Raw genomic sequence first — 16,991 nt, forward strand, 5'->3', positions numbered from 1 at the left:
CTGCTTCTAACACATGCACTATTAAATATTCAGGCGTTGATTCTCTAGCAAATTTTTTGCCTCCAATGGCAAGTTAGACATGCAGACTTTGGCAGGGGTAGGATCTCAATTCCTCTGAACACAAACCCACAATCTACCACCAAGTAAACTCCCTCATACCAAATCTGCTGTGTGTGTACATATGGGTAAATACAGACATATACCAAACTTTCTCTGCTGAATTCACTTATGATTAAACTGCCTCATCATACCTCAAGGCACAATACTGTAGCACAGGGAAACTCTGGTACTCATCTTTCCATCTCTCTCATCATAGAGGTTATGCTGGATCACTGACCACAGAGCAATTAAGCTCAAAAGAACTGATTTCACAAGAAAACCAACAGATTTTTGAAATCCTGAAAGAGACATTTAATTAAGTAAATTGGTGCACTTCCAAGGACTCTCCCCTTCATATTTTACAAAGAAGGAAAACAAAGCAGAGTCCAGACCTACTTCATCCAACAGGCCTCAAGTTCTTCTTTAACCAGGAGAAAATTCCCGGACTTCAGCTTCAGCCACTAAATCTGCTTCAAAGCAATTCCACTGCTAAGCTAATGGCTGCAGGAGACTGCTCCTACATCCACTTAAACCAGCAGATGCTAATCTCTTCATCTGCCACAGATACACATGCCATTGGGGTCTGGACAGGATAAGCTGAACAGATGTTTAAGTGCACATTCAGCCTGGGGAATCATCTCCAGAGCTCAGCTGCCAGCTTCACAGGACACAGGAACTAAGGGATTTCTGGAGGGCTTTGCAGGACACAGGAACTAAGGCAATTCAGACACCTGTCCTTTGTACCATTGCTGAGGGAAGCAGTAATGCCAGCAAGAGGGTGGAACCAGCATGCTTGCGTCATACCTGTGGCTCCCAAATACATCCAACCCAGCAAACTGATCCATACCTAATGGCAAAAAGAGCATCATGCCATAAAACCTTCAGCTCCTGCCACATGGCCTGACCTGGTGTCAGGAGTCTCTGAGCAGTTATGCTCTGCACAGCCTGAAGGGCAGCTCTCAAAGCAGGGTCTGGCCCCTACAATCAAAATGCACAAGGCAGGTCCAACTACACAAGGAGAGCTCTCCACTTTCCTCCAGTAAGGAGACAGGAAAAGAAGCCCAGACAAGGATTTTAAAGACCTCATCAGGCTATTGACTATCCCAAAGTTATGACATCAGCTTTTTTTCATTTACTGAAATGCACAGGACTCCTCTGAGGCAGATACAGCCTCTCCCACACTCAGAGAAGGGGGCAGAGAGATTCAGTTTGGTAACTTCGGAGGGACTCTGGAATTCTTCGGGGGGAAGATTCATGAACCAGCAGCAACACGGACTCAAATGCAGCAGTTGAGCCACACTTATCTGCACCAGAGGACCCCAAGGGCTTGCACATACCTGAGGTGTCCCAAGCTGTAATAGCGCGACTCTCCGTCCGTGGAGCGCACCACCTTGACGGTGAACATGGGCTGCAGCTGCCGCAGCTCCAGCAGCACGATGGCCAGGTAGTGGATGAAGAGCAGGGCATCCACCAGGGACACGGCGTACTGCACTATCCCTTGGTAGTTGGTGTCCTTCGAGTCCAGGATGCGAACGCCATAGAAGAGCCAGTAGGAGAACACAAAGAGGAAGATGAGGACCAGTAGAAGGGCCCGAAACACAAACACCCTGGGTAGGTCTGCCTTGGGCTGGCGGAAGAAAAGAGCCCAGGTCCCGATCAGGAGAATGAGGAGTTTAAACGCCACAGAGATGAACAGTCCCTCACACACAGTACCACACGGCTCCAGATCATCTCGCCACAGGATCTGGGGTAACAGAATGAAGGCAATGGGGGTAAGGAAGACTAGGAGTCCGAGAACAGCTGCCACTGTTAAGCCCAGGTAACGTTTGCAGTCCAGCCCAACGCTGTCTTCCAGATCCTTACTGATCCGGGCAATGTCCTCCTGGGAAATACTGTGCTCAGAGGTGCCTGTGATTGCCGTCGTGGTCTCACCCCAGTTGTCATCCTGAAGGAGGGAGAGATAAATAGAAATAACACTGAAACAATCAGGCCATTCCTTCCAGATGTTCTATTTTTCTTGCCTGGAAAGATTGCTATGACAGTCTTTAAATTCCAGAAAAAATATACAGTAAAATCAACACCTTAAACATAGTGAATAATCAACCCTGACAATTAGTAAAGGTTTGGAAACAACAGCAACTTGTCCAAACCAGTGACTATAAATATTAGGTGCTAAAAGCCCATAACTGCAGAGCAGGTAGCTCAGCTTGCTGTGCCACTCACTGTATCCCTAGAGGTTCTTCTTCCAGCACATTTAACGAGTTACATGACATAAGCCTTGGAAACTCTAGTAATCACCAGTTCCCATGTCCAGGGCAAGGACTAGTATTCTTCCAGCCCACAAATTCTGCAGTGCAACTGCACCACAAAAGCACCTGGAAGGGAAATTTTCATTTCAGCGTTTCAAGCCAGTTGTTGTTGTTACACAATCAAAAACATGTTCACACATTATTTTTCCATCCGTAATAGAAGCAACCACACCTCCAGCAAGTTCCTCCACTTCACTGTCTTTTATTCTCCTCTACAGTAGCACTGCCCTCAGTAGCTGACAATCTAATAAAAGTTTAGTTAAACCAACACATTACAGGTGATCACAAAGGATATTTTCAGGTATGGGGCTTTTAAGTTTAGAGGATCCTGGGCTGCCAAGCAGCTCTGGTATTACAATCCAGGCCATTGTCAGAAGCCACTTACTCACAAAGAGGCTTACCTGAAATACAGTCACCATGCTGGCAAGTTTCAGATTACATTACGTGCTCCGAAAGTCTCATTTCTTCCCTAGCTAACATCAGACAATGTCTGCATTGGTTTTCCCAGGCTACAATGCCTCCAATTGCTCCTTCCAGCTGCTGGCACAGCCAAAGAGCTACACTGACACGTATGGATTTGACTCACAGCTGCTGCTGGAGTGACTCATGCACATGGAGGCTCCTGATGCTTCCCACAAATGCATGCCAAAGAGTGGCAATGCATGTGGCTCTGCTGCTTGGCACCTGGCACCTCTGTAGGCACAATGCTCATTCAGAACCACATTTTTGCTTTTCTTCCTAAGAATATCCTCCTGCAGCTTGTGTCATTAATAGGATTTACAACTTCCCTCAGACTTCTCCAACTGCACATGCTGACCAAAACAACTCATTTGAAAGAGACAGGCATAATTTTAAACCTTATTCACTTCTTTTTAAGAGCTAGAGGAGAGAATCTTTGGGAAAGGACTAGACTGAAGCAGCACAACTACTTGGAACAACTCCCAACTCCATGGATTTAACTTCTAAAGCACTCCAAGACATGAATACCTCCCATGCCTAGAGCAGTAGGGTTTTGAGACAGACCAACCACAAATAGTCAGCATCTTGAATTAATATGAGGGGTTTTTGAGTCACTTCTCACCAAAGCAGAGGCCCCGGAAGAGATCTGCATTGTAGCATGTCCTGAAAAGCAGCATATTCCTGCCACATTGTACTCTTTAACAGCACCTCTGCAATTCAAGCATTTCAACTATTTTATGTTTATGCATTAAGTAGTTCTGCATAGTTTCCTCCATTTGATGAGCTGCAAAATTGTGCAGAAAAGACAAGGGACAGGAACACCAGGGCAGCTTAAGGCCACATCCCAGAAGACAACAGGCAACCCTAGTCACAGTTTAGCCCTTACAACTCTTGCCACTTGAAAAAGTGGACTACAGCCTAATGCAAAAAAATGCGCATTTATATGGAATCAGAGACTCAGAGAATGCTTTGGGTTGAAAGGGACTTTAAAGATCATCCAGTTCCAACCCTCCTGCCATGGGCAGGGTCGTCTTCCACTAGACCAGGTTGCTCAAAGCCCCATCTAACCCAGCCTTGGAACATTTCCAGGGATGGGGCAGCCACAACCTCTCTGTGCAATCTGTTCCAGTGCCTCACCATCCTCACAGCAAATAATTTCTTCCTAATATCCTATCCTAATATCCTAATACCTAACCTCTCTCAGTTTAAAGCCATTCCCCCTTGTCCTATCACTGCCTGCCCTTGTAAAAAGTCCCTCTCTGGCTCTCTTGTAGGCTCCTTTCAGATACTGAAAGGCCACAAAATAAGGTCACCTCTGAGCCTTCTCTTCTTCAGGCTGAACAACCCCACCTGTCTCAGCCTCTCCTCACAGGAGAGGAAATATGAGGCTAAATCTCTAGTGGTACACAGTTGTTGGACCTAACAGAGGACACTCTGCTCCCTAGGAGAAAAGTCTGGCTCACACATCAACTTATTTAGCTTTGGCTTTAATTGAGGAGGGCTGCATGAAAACAAGGACTTAGGAATTCACCAGCGCCTTTAGAAACTATTTGAAATAACAGCTGGGACTCATGAAAAGAAGCAACTGACTACAAAACACCAAATTACAGGACATGAAATGAGCACACCCCTAGGTACATGAATACTGTTACACAGTTTGGCTGGAAACTGCACACTGATTTTTTTTTTTTTTTTGTAAAGACAGAAGTGGAACTCCACCGCCAAGGATTAACAAACCCCAAATCCAGCCCAGGAGGGGTACTGAAGCATCCTGCATTCTAGGCCTTGCAGCACCAGGCATGCTTTGAAAATGAATATGCACCTCTACATCACCTGCTAGAGCAGAGCACTGGATCCATCCTAGGTACAATCCAAATGCAGCATTATTCTAGTTTTTACCAAACCCATTGTTAATGTAGTAGCTTTTTCTGAGTCCACCCTCCTTCACAGCTATTTCACACTAATTTCACATCTCTTCATTCCTTTCTCTATTGGAATCCTGGTTCTAATGCACTTTACAAGATTACCTGGAGCAAATCCTGGATAAAAACTGAAATACACACACAGCTGAACGGGCTGACCTGAATAATGCACAGTGAGACGATGGAAACAGATGTTTGTATAGAGCTTGGCAGATGACACTCTGGAGAAAGAGTCAAAGTAGTGCCCAAGGAGTTGTCACATCAGCACTGGTGCTGTCACAAACAGCACCCTCAGAACAAGACAGAGTGACTTTGGCTGTATGCATGAGCAAAGGGCACCCAAAAGCCATGATTCTCTACTAAGCAGCATGCAAGCAATTCTTTCTTCCTATGAGAAAGAAAGAATTCCCAATTCTCCCAATTCTTCCTTCTCATGAGCCAGCAAGCCCCATGCTCTGTCCCACAACACACCTGCGGGTTTGTTTCCAGCCCTCCTTACCTGGCCCTCCTCTGCCCGGGAGGCGTCATTCCCGAGCAGCGGCTCTGCAGGAGGCGTCTGGATAGTGACCGACTTCTCAGACCGACTGCCGTCTTTGCTTCGCGGAGATTTGTGTCTGTCCCGGCTCCTTTTTCAAAGAGAGGAGGAGGAGAACAATGTTACCAGTTACTCTATGGAGCAGGGCCTGAAAGGTGCTGCACCTCCACCTGCAACAGGTGCCCCAAGCATTAGATCAGCCAGGTTTGTCCTCCTCTTGATCAACATAGACTCAGGCTGCGACAGAACAAGCTCTGGAGGAGGTGGAAAGGGACCTTGCCCAGAGAAGCTGACAGCCTGGAGGCTGGGACAGGCCACTCCCTCAGTGACAGCAGAGGGGAGGACAGGGATCCATGCCCATCACCTCACATTCTCTTAAATCACCTTCCATCAATGCTGTGCTTAAAAGGAAAGCCTGCATGCTCCAAACAACTGGCAATTCCATTTGGAATTTACTGGTCTACACAGTTCTTCGCCTACAAGAAAGTGTCTTGCAGGGACATGCCCAGTTAACATCAGGAATTAATCAATAGAGCTTTAGTTCCTGCAAAGCAGAGTCTTGTCATCTCTGACCTTAACACTGTAGGACAATTGGTGAAGTTTATTTCCACTGGTTAATAACCTCAAGTTAACCTCTCACAAAGAAAGCAAGAACATCAAGGGTACAAGGCCAGTCTTTATTTCCAGAGCACCCTTGCGGACCTCACAGCTTCTCATCTGAGAAAGTCTCAAGATGAATTAAGCCCCACCAATCTGCTCACCAATGCTTTCCTCCCCGTTCCCACATGGACAGGAAAGCAGCACTGGAAACCCTCACTGTGCTGAGGGACTGGCTTAACACTCACGAGTATCCCAACTCTGCCTCCCTTGAAATTACCAAAGCCCAAAGGTTTCATGGGATGACACTTTTTCCAGTTTAAGGACTCAAGGATTTTTATGTTGTTTTTGGAACTCTGAAGGCATCTTTCCCACATAGCATTCTAAGTTTAAAAGGGCAATCTGTATTGGGGGTTGGATGCTAAAGAAGGGAAAAAAGGCAAACAAGACATGTTTTACTCGATAACTGGACTGTGAGCAAAGAGACTTCATGGAAGAATTCTTTTTCCAACCACACAGGGTAATTGCTTCCGAATTGCAAAATTATTTTGGACCAGCTCAGTAATAAGTTGCAAACAGTAAGTGGCACATATTTTACATGTAAAACTAAGTATAGTGTAGGAAAAAAAAAGAAAAGAAAACGTTTCCAAATAACCAGAAGTTTCAGAGCAGATGGGTTTTCAGGCTGTTGAACTACTACAACAGAAAGGACTTGCTATTCAAGTTCAGAAAAGCCTGACTTCTAATCCAATCAACGCTGATAAAGGACTTGTTGCCGACTCAAGTACCACTCAAATTCTATTTAAAAAAACCTCAACACACCATTAACAGAGTAGGCTGGAGGAGGGCGGGGAGAGGCAGGAAACCTTATTATTAGGGAATAAAGAAATGGCATTAGAAGACAACTAGCAATTATCAATTTAGGAAGTCTAACACATCTTCTCCCCAGATATCGTACTCATCCCTCGCCCTTTAAGAGGGGAGTTAGGTGATCTTTTCTTTCTGCTATCTTTGGCACTATCCCAATCTTTTTGGCCATACATAACCCCAGCATGCATCCAACAGGTTGAATATCACTGAATTAGCAGCTTCAGGTCTCCTCACTGTGCTCCCCACGAGGACTTTCTACATCTATCTCCTCCAGACATCTGGGTCCACCGATTTTATCCTGGCTTACAGGTTTTTTCCCCATAGGACACATCCTAACTTAGAGCAGTAAGTAATTAAAAACAAACATTTCCTTACCCTTGTCTGTGAGCTTTTTTGGAGTGACCTGAGTAGTGGGAGTATCCCGAATATGTTGATTCTGTATCCATTGCAGCAGACATCGGGTGTGCACAGAAGGGGCACAGATTTTATTTAGAAGATGAGTTCCTGGTGCTCCTGAGGTGGAGTCCGTGGTAAAAGTGCTTTCCTGGGTACTCTTTGCTTCCCAGTCATCGGTGAGATCTGGTCCTCAGAGACTGAGTAAGCTTCACTTAAAAGGAATCTGATCAGAGGGAAGGGGAGGGAGGGTGCTTGGCTTCTCACGATTGACCTAAGAAACGAGAAACAGGCATGGAAATGCACTCTAAGCAAAGCAAGACATCATCCCTGCTGCAGGAATTCCCTCACTCTGGCCACATATCACACTCATCAAGCCTGTCCTGCTCAGCCTCTCTTTCTGATCTAGTGAAATATATGCATTTGAAGAGCTTTAAATGAATTCAGTGCCTCTGTTTTGCAGAGTTTAGCCCATTAATCTAAAAAGCTGGAAGAGACAGTCTAGGTCACCTGGTTGGGACAGTGACTTGGAGAAGGCACAGCAGCCTTACATATCAAAATTCACTCACAGAAAAATGACCAGGCTTGGCTTCGACACCACATCTCTTGTCCTGCGTGACACACAACCCAAATAACCCCTCTTTCAGAACAGCAGCATTACAGCCTATTTACAGGGGGAAGGGGTGGGGCTGAAGGCAACTTCCCTAGTAGAAATTCTGGAGAGAATCAGCCCACTATGTCTGAACCTGCTTTGTTTTCTTAACTGCAAGGTGTGCCCATTATACAGGCATTAGTTACTGTACAATCAATGGCACTGTGAACACCTCCCCCTCTTTGTAACCTTTGTCTCCAGAAGCTAATTCGGGCCCTGAAGAATTCAATTTTATTAAAAATCATCTCTAAATATACACATACTAATAACACTGGGGAGACTCGATTAGAGATCACATCTAGACTATATGGGCCACGCTTCCTACAATGTACTTCCACTTGGAACAGCAGCTGAAGTCACATCTGTAAAGGGCAGAAGAGGGTCATGCTTTTTGGGGCAGGACCAGGGCAACATTAAAACAATTCCCAACAGTAACACCTCAAAACCCCCGAGCCCTGTGGGAAGGAAGGGTAGACATCATCCCACTTTCCAAATCCACATCCTGAGATAGGTGAGAAGAGACATAGAAAGGAGGGGAGTTAAGGAGTTAACCACCGGTTTGGGGAAACACATGCAAATAGGGAAGAGGGAAGGGTTGCAGCTATGGACAGAGGTACCTTGGCACAGCCCAGCACTCCTATGGCACACAGGAGCACTCTCACATGCCTTCTGCCCAGGCAACTGCTGCCTCCAGCCAACACAGCACTAAAGCCATGCCATGCTTTCAGAGTGGGCAAAGAGCACTTTAATATTAAATTAGATCCCTCCATAATTTTCTGCTCACAGCAGTTTTTGAAGCTGCTAGCAATAAAAAAAGGCAACCACTGCTTTCATCCCTCTCCTTCCCCAAAGACAGAGGGACAACAACAGAAATCCTGCTTTGGCAACTATTCTTGCGAGCCGTAACACCTCCATAACACCTCCACAGAGGCTCGCAGCAGAGCAGAGCTCTGCCACATGCAAGCACTGCCAAAGAACCAAGCCTCTTCCCCACAGGGTTCCTTGGCTGGACATGCAATCTCCAACAAAGTAAAGCAGCACCCCCATTGCATCCAGAGCTGCAGGTATTTGCACAACACTGGCTTTCCAGGGCTCCTGGAAAGCAGAAAGGCATGGGGACTTCTGTGTACAGGATTCCCAAGCTCTAAGGGCACATTGTGCCTCAGAGAATATGGAAAGGACAAATAAGCATGGGACCATAAGGCCCGGTTTCAGGAGGAAAGGAATGAGGATGGATTTAAATACAGTTAAACAAAGCCAAGGCACAGCACAGTTTGGAAAATGGCATCATTACTGTAACAAGAATAAAAATCCCCCAGCCTAGGATGTGATGTTAACACTCGTTAACTCCCTGGATTTGCACACAGCCTGTACCTTACTGCTCCAGCAATAGGCTCATTAAAGCTGATTTTTACCTCTACTGTCCTGCTAGGCAACACAGAAAAATCCTTTCTCTCTGTCTTCCTCTGATAAATGGAGATGAGGCCACGACCCCCCTACATTCAAAAAGCACGATGAGGAGATGGCTACACAGGACTTTACAGTCATTAGGCACCACAGACCAGAAACACCCTCAGCTGAACAAAAGCTGACAAGTTATTGTAGCCTTAAACCACTGTTTATGATGTTACTGGAGTCCCTTTGAGAACAGCCATTACCTTTACAGATAGATATCACTGCATATAGGAAAAGCAAGGAGAGCTGCTGGCATATATCAGTAAAGGTTACGTATTTTTCTAGCCCTCCAGGAAAGTATAAACTCTCATCCTTTTCCTCTAACCACATAGAAGGATTTCCCCCCAAATCCCAGGTAAAAGAAGCAGAGCTGAGGCAGGGACTGGGAATAGAGCACCTCTTTTGACCCCTCTCACCCCATCAGCACAGGACCATACTTCTCTGGAGGCCTCTGGGAACATATCTGCAGGCAGAGGCTGCTGTGGAGATGCACAGGCTGCCTGGGCAGGTACCATGAACAAGCAGTGCCCATTTGATGGTGAGTGAAGTAAGGCAGTGCTTGGGCACCAGGCAGAAAAGACCAACACAGGAACATCAGGGCAGGCTGGATCATGCCAACTTTCCTCTTCTGTGTAAGCAAGAGCAACGGTTTTGACACGGCTCTGTGAAAAGTCAACAAGGCAGCCCCCAAAAACCATCAAGTCTCCTGGATCACTGTCAAAAGCAGTAATCTCAGAGGTATTTCCCAAACTAAATGATTCTATGATGAACTCAGGGACTCTGCACCTCCTCCTTGCCCCAACTGCAGGATACACCAGTGGCTAAATAGATCTTCCTGTCGAGGCACTCATAGGCCAGCCAGGAACAAAATACATCTGCCCAACCTCAGCTGCAAAAAGCAGAAGAACATTGGCTTTGCCTGGTGCCCAGCTGAGACTGACTGTCAAGAAGGCTTCCTAGATTTGTCCAACAGAGGGTAGCCTGGATTGCTAGATAGACACCACTCCCAGCCAAGGAGGGAGGAGCAGAGTCCACACACTCCCCACAGCCATGCCAAGCCAGTTACCCACCTCCTGGTCTGCTTCACAGCAGGAAGGCAGGGCAGCCTTACACCACAAAAGCTTCTGAAACTACTGTGGAGGAGGTAAGGAAGGGACCAAAAGACAATTAACAAGCTAAACTACTTCTCTGGGTTGGAGCTCTTCCAGTGGCGTAGACAGAAGTCAACACTGAATTAGCCATCACCCCAAGAGCACCCACTACTAGAGCCTGAGGAGACCTAGAGAAGACAAGCTGTTGTGTGTCCTTCATAACATAACCATATCCAAACTAAGCACAGTCTTTACACACCTCCACTACTAAATCACTGTTAATGATGATTCCTACCTACCCCTCTGGGCAAGAACAACTGTTCTGCTTAAGCAGCAGCCCCATCATTTGGGGCCTCATCCCTTCACAAAAGAGCCTGAATTCAGAGTACAACGTAGCCAATTGAAATGGCTTCACAAATGATGATTACATCTTGCAGGACTCTGCTGAAGGCATGGTCTGTTTGCAGAGCTTCTGGCCCTGCATGAAACAAAGCTCTGTTGGCCTGAGGGTACAGTTGCACTGTATTTCAGCGTTGACAAGAAAGCTGGTGTAAGTAGCTTCCACCTCCACACCACGGTTCACCACTCTCGGTTGTGTCAACACAATTCTCAGCAAGCAAACAGCACTGCTGGAAAACAAAACAAAAAATCCCTTTTCGCCCCCTGCCACGCTTTTGTCTTGGATCCTTTCCGTGACCTAGTTCACAGCACAGCTCAAAACATCAAAACCAACATCAGGGTGAATAGCAGCACAAGCGAACAGCTAGAGGGGAGATGGGAATGCCTCCTCTGCTCCACCACGACAGTTGTATAAACTGTACACCCAGAACTTTGCTCCCAGTAGGGCCAGCACTCTCACTCTGCCTTTCCCCTATTCACTGATGACAGAAAGAAGCCAAGTACTAGACGGAAAACAATGGTAAGGGCACCCCGAAGTAAATTTTGGGACCCTGTGCTGGCAAGGAGGACTGCCGCACCCTGCATGACTGTGAAGAAATGTAGCTACCCCTGAATACCCCAGAGATCACTGTAATTACAGTTTCTACGCAGCTACACAACTCATTGTAACTCCCTCTTTTCATACGCTCATAAATCTCAAAAAGAGTTCTTCTGAATTGCTATTTTCCACGCTGGAAGCCCAATCCTATTTCCAATGAAGTTTGCTTTGTGATCGTCTTCAAGAGAGAGCAGTTTGGCTCCCAGCCCAAGAGAAATTTAAAAGAGCAAGTTACATCTTTAAATCAAAGAGGGCAAACGCAAACAACAGCTCCCTTTACATCCCATGCTTTCCCAATGGATTTTCCCCTGTGAAGTTGAGGCAAATAACTCCAGAGCAGCTCATCTTTGAAATCTTTGCACAGTTTGAATCTTGCTCTGTTTAAAACTTGCAATCAATTAGAGTTGGTTTACCAGTCAGTTCATGAAGTTGTGTGTATTTGGAAGCGCCATCTGGAGCGCAAAGCAGCCACAAGTGGCTGTGAGGATGTGCGTAGAATTCAGCTCCAAACGCCGTCAGCCTCACTTGTTAAACAGCACCAGCTGTCTACAGGGTAATGGATGCCCACGAGCTATTGCACTGAGAAATCTCTTTTTTCCCTTCATTTAGTGAAACGAAGAGCTTTGCAAATCAAACATACTGAACCTCAAGCGCTGAGGGTTCAAAAGTAAAAACAATTAATACGGCTAAGCAGTGAGGAAGCTTTTCCAACTCCGGCATTGGCCTGGCTGCACAGTACTGCTGCAGCACATTCCCATTATTCACTTCAGGAAAACGAGAAGTTGCGTAACTTCAACTGCAGACATAGTAAGACCTATGAGCAATGCCACAGGAACCTTTTGCTTTTGAATTTCCTGAGCAGGCTCCAATCCAGCAACTTGATCTGGAAGCACATAAGTTCATCCATGCTCATCTACTCACAGAGCCAAGACTTCCAGTTTTAACGGGCAATGAGCTTTGGGAAACAAGGTTTTTCTAAAATATTTATATTTATTTTTGCATGTCATTAAATAAGGTCAATTTTGGCCATATATTTTTTAATATATATATAAAAGTAAAACTAAACCATGGCTTTTACTCTATGGTGGAGGCTCTTGATTTGCAAGCCCCTCATTCTAAAAAACCCATTTAGTAGGCAGCAAATTCAAGCCCTTTAGCAATAAGTTCTCTTTTCTTTTGCTTCTCAGAGGCTCCTCAGAAAGACTTCACAGATCCCCTGGAATTTCCAGCCCCAAAGCTGAAAACCATTAGTCCATGGCATGGGTATTTCAGAAAGAAAAGCCACTTGGTTCATAGAAGCAATCCACTGTTTAATCAGAACATGCAGCAACACAGGTGTGAAAACACAGCAACTGACAAGAGAAATACCCAGGCAAAAACATAACTCAAGTGAGTGGAATTTCCAAGCAGTAACCCCCAGCCTCTTGTCCCCCTATTACACAGCTGGAAGCTCTCTACATGGGGCCCATCTGTGAAGCACTTTGCTGGAGAATGTCCTTTGCCCACTCCAAGAGCCACATCTGTGCTGTCCAGGTTTCTGAAGCACAATGAGCATTTGAGACTGTCATGCAAACTACACCTCAGTGCCATCCTGTCAGACTGGTGAAAGCTTCTGCTATTCACTCATGGGTCTCTTCCATGCTGCCAGATCTTCCAGTGCTCCTCTTAACCCCAGAGCCATGCAACCAGGCACAAGGTAGTGCGGCCTCAACCTCAGGACACCAGGGCACCTGGGACTGTGCACAAGAATACAGTTTTCCATATTGACATTTAAACCAAAACAAATAGGGAAAAGAGTCTCACAAGACACCACTGACTCTGTCTATCCCAACAGGCAGTACCTGTACCTCATTTTCAATATTTGCTTTTAGCCATAGCACTTAGATACTGAGTTAGCATTAAAAGGTATGAACTGGAAAAGGTTTCTCTACTGAAAGAGCACTCCCTCCTTTAAGACACTACATATCTGCCAGCATTTTCTATTTAAATTTAGAACAAAAAAGAAGTCTACAGACCCTGAGAAAATCCCCAGGACACAGCACAGTGGGACTCCACAGAATGGAGTCTCTCTACATCTCCCTCATGCTCAAATCTGTACAAGTCCAATGCCATTCTGCCCTTGCAAGGAGAGAGGGCAAAGGTGTTGACCCCAGAGGAAATAGCCATTGATTTTTAATTTGACCCAAGTCAGAAAATTCTGACATACAGGCTAATGAGGCATTAAAAGAAGTACTAAGATTGTTTTTACATGGGTTCATTTTCTTCTTCCAAGCAACAGTACCAGACATGGAGAAACAGGAGCTCACTATTTCCCACCAGCAGGACTGGACATCACAGCTCTCCACTCAGGTCTGCCTCTCAGGTCCCCACACAGCAGCACAAGCCCTGCAGCAGCAAAGTCACATTTCTGACACCATCCTTTGCTTTGGTTGCAAGAGGTGGGGGTGTAAGGAAGGCAGGCTACAACAGCACAACACGCAGCTCTGCTAGTACAACTGCAGTCATTTGGTAGTGTTGTCCTAGTACTGTATCCCAGTCTCACAATGACAGGAAGCCCTCTCCAGGTGCACATATCCATAAGACAACAGCCACCAGGAACAACTGCCACTGCTAACCAAAACCAAAAGGCCAGAAGCAACCACTGGGAGCTGCTGGTCAGTGGCTAGGAGCAGTTAGATATTTGTCTGGCTGGTTCCAGTACAGCCTGGGATTATTCCAAAATTTCAGCTATAGGGAACATTTTTAAAGGAGGCTTTCTACAAGACTCCATTCATATTTATTTTCAAAATTAACAACTGTAGTGATCACTGAGCCAACAGTGATCCTCGTAGCTGTGGCCAGCTAAATAGCCAAACCCCAGTGGGGGAAAAGAGCCAAGCATGGTCAAAACGAAGCTTTTCAAAGGTGGCAAAGCACTGCTGAAGCTCCCTTCTCCACAACTCTCCTCCTTGAAGTCAGGCTGAGCTCACAGGCAGTGATATCACAGAACATACTTCATAACATCCTAATTTGCACTTCCAGCCAGCGTGACTCCATTTCTTAACTCTTTAGAGCTGCACAGATCTTGTGGGCAGTTCATAACTGACAAACCCGGGGTCAAAAAAATCCCACTGCTCCAAACAGCCACAGAATCGCCCACCTCAGATCGAAAACCCTGCCATCAAGTCACTTATGCTTTCACCGGCTCTGCAATTCAAAGAGTCGAACCCTCGGCATAAGAGTCAGTTCACCACCTCGACAACCTTCTGAATAAAAAAACCAACCCCCCTGTGATATTTCGCAGCAGCTCTCTCTCCCGTCACTGCTGCTCCCCTTCCCGTGCTGCCCAGCGGGATGAGCCCAAACACAGAGCAGTTTGTTTCACACGGCGTGGGCAGGCAAGGCACCACCGGCAGAGCATTCACACCAGCGCGGAGCCTCTCGCACCAACAGCGCACGGGCTCCTTGCAGGGCGAGGCTCGGCAGCAGAGCGCCGCTGCGCCCACGGCCCTCGCCGGCACCGAGCGCCTTCTCCCGGGATGCCGAGACCGCGGACCCGCCGCCCCCGCAGCCTCACGGCGGGCAGGCTGAGCCCCGGCCGGCAGGAGGGAGGCCCCCGCCCGCCTTCCACCATCGCCCAGGCACGAGAAGCAGCGCGCAGCGAGGAAAGCGCCGGGCAGAGCAGCGGGACGCGGCGGGCTGGCCCCGCAGCGGGCACCGCCGGGGCCCTCAGCAGCACCGCCCGGCCGGGCACGGACCCTGCGGCTAGGCGCGGGAGCCGGAGGCTGCCACACCGCCGCCCCAGCAGCGGGGTCCCGGCGGCGGGAGGGCGTGGTGGGGGCAGCGGCATCGCCCGCCCGCACCGCGGCCGGCCCCGCACAGACAGACGGGCGGATGGACGGACTCACCTCCCTCCCGCGGCCGTCCCATGCTGCTGCCGGCACCGACCCGACCCTCCGCCGCCGCGCCGCTCCCCGCCACCTTCCCCGGCGGCGGCCGCCGTCGCTGCTGCCGCTTTCCGCTTCCTGTGCCCGGCACCGCCCCGCACCCCGTCCCTCCCCCGCCGGAGCCACCGCCCCCGGGCGAGGCTCGCCTGCCCTGGCAGTGCCGGCCTGACGGTCCCTGAGACTCCGGCACCCACGTCTCCCCGGAGTCGGGCCCGGTTGCAGCCGCACCTGGCGGGGCTGTGCGGCCGGACCCCCTACTCAGCCCCCGAGGCCCGATTTGCCGCTTGAACCTCTCCCCGTAGTTGAGCCTCCTCTGCACCTCGGGCGTACACACGCTCCTTCACATCTCCTGCCGCTGCTTTCCCCATCGCCGCCCTCCTTGCTCCCGGTGCCCAGCCCACGAGCCCCGCAGCTCTTCCAAGCCTCTGCAGCTCTCCTCCACCCAGCCAAGCTCCTCGCCTGTCCTATGCTGTCACCGTCTCCTCCAAGAGAAAGATCAGTCCCTTGGAGCCATCCCATCCCAGACTACGGTGTCCTTGGGTTTCCTTCAAGGCTAAGTGTATTGCCAGGCACTCTAATGCCTCGCTTTGGGGACGGCTTGGTCTGTTCCTCCACCCAAAGCCTGCAGCTGCAGCGCCCTTTGCCCTGGTCACAAGAGGACTGCCATGAGGAAGGACCTCCTGCCGCCCAGGGAGAAGGGCCTGGTTTGCCTGAAGCCTGCCTTGGGCACCAAATTCCTGGCACCAGGTGCTCTGGACAGATGGGAAGGAAACAGGAGAGTCCTGCGTTAGCACAAGTCATTTTTTCTACATGTAAATGTTGCTCCTATTTCATTTCACCTTTGGGTTGTCTTACCGTTTAAAAATTACCCTTTAAAAATATTTAAGTTTTCAGGACATACAATGAGCTAGCAACTGGGAATGTATGAAGAAAATCCAGACCTCCTAGATTCCAGTCCTGCACTTTAAACTGCTCAGATATGACCCAGGCAACAAATGGAACAAATGCAGAAGAAACTGAAGTTATTGCTATGAGATAGTTTATGTTTTACATCATTGTGGCTTCTGTAGATGGCATCTTTTATTTCCACCTCCACTTTGCCTTCCCTCCCTTTTCCCAAAATAATGCCACAGTTTTATATGTGGTGCTTGCCCCCTACTCAACATCCATAGCCCACAGAATGACTTGACAATGAAACAGTCAACCAGGAATGACAAGAAACCTTTCCATATCCCTCTGATTTGGTAGTTACATTACCTCCTATTTTGCATGGCATACATGCCTACCCAACCCTGTGACTGACTGGAAGAGTCTGATATCAACTGATAGGCTCCATCTTGTATTATGCATCAACATGTGTCTGAACTTGCCCAAGGCCTGAGTACTCTGCTGCATTCCAGGGACTGTCTCTGCCCTGAAAAGCATCTGACACCCTGCTGAAAGCTTCCCTCAGTCTCACTGCCTGCTGAGGGCTCTTCGTGGCTAATGGGCTTGCTCATTTTGTCACATTTCACCCTGCTCAGAGGTGGGTGAAATGTGACAAAAGACAACAGGCTCGAGCTTAAGCAGGACACCCATCTGGGGCAGGAGAGAGACTCGATCCAAGGAGCAAGGTTTTACCTGTGCCATGTGGGGGAGATACTGCCCTGCCTGAAAGGCCATGGAAACTCGGGGGAAAAACATCAA

General features: G+C 48.0%; 1 protein-coding gene across 1 annotated transcript in view; it reads right to left on the bottom strand.

The window, feature by feature from the left end:
- VANGL1 (VANGL planar cell polarity protein 1) overlaps positions 1-15,361 on the bottom strand; it is a 47,237-nt gene extending 31,876 nt beyond the window's left edge. Inside the window, exons 1-4 of the mRNA XM_030949180.1 lie at positions 15,267-15,361; positions 7,167-7,458; positions 5,289-5,415; positions 1,437-2,044 (exon numbers count right to left, since the gene is read on the bottom strand). Coding sequence (XP_030805040.1) covers positions 1,437-2,044; positions 5,289-5,415; positions 7,167-7,249 — 818 coding nt within the window. The 5' untranslated portion in view covers positions 7,250-7,458; positions 15,267-15,361. The remainder of the gene's footprint in view (positions 1-1,436; positions 2,045-5,288; positions 5,416-7,166; positions 7,459-15,266) is intronic.
- Positions 15,362-16,991: the final 1,630 nt, after the last annotated feature.

Source organism: Camarhynchus parvulus, chromosome 1 (genome assembly GCF_901933205.1).
Source record: "Camarhynchus parvulus chromosome 1, STF_HiC, whole genome shotgun sequence".
NCBI classification, from domain to species: Eukaryota; Metazoa; Chordata; class Aves; order Passeriformes; family Thraupidae; genus Camarhynchus; species Camarhynchus parvulus.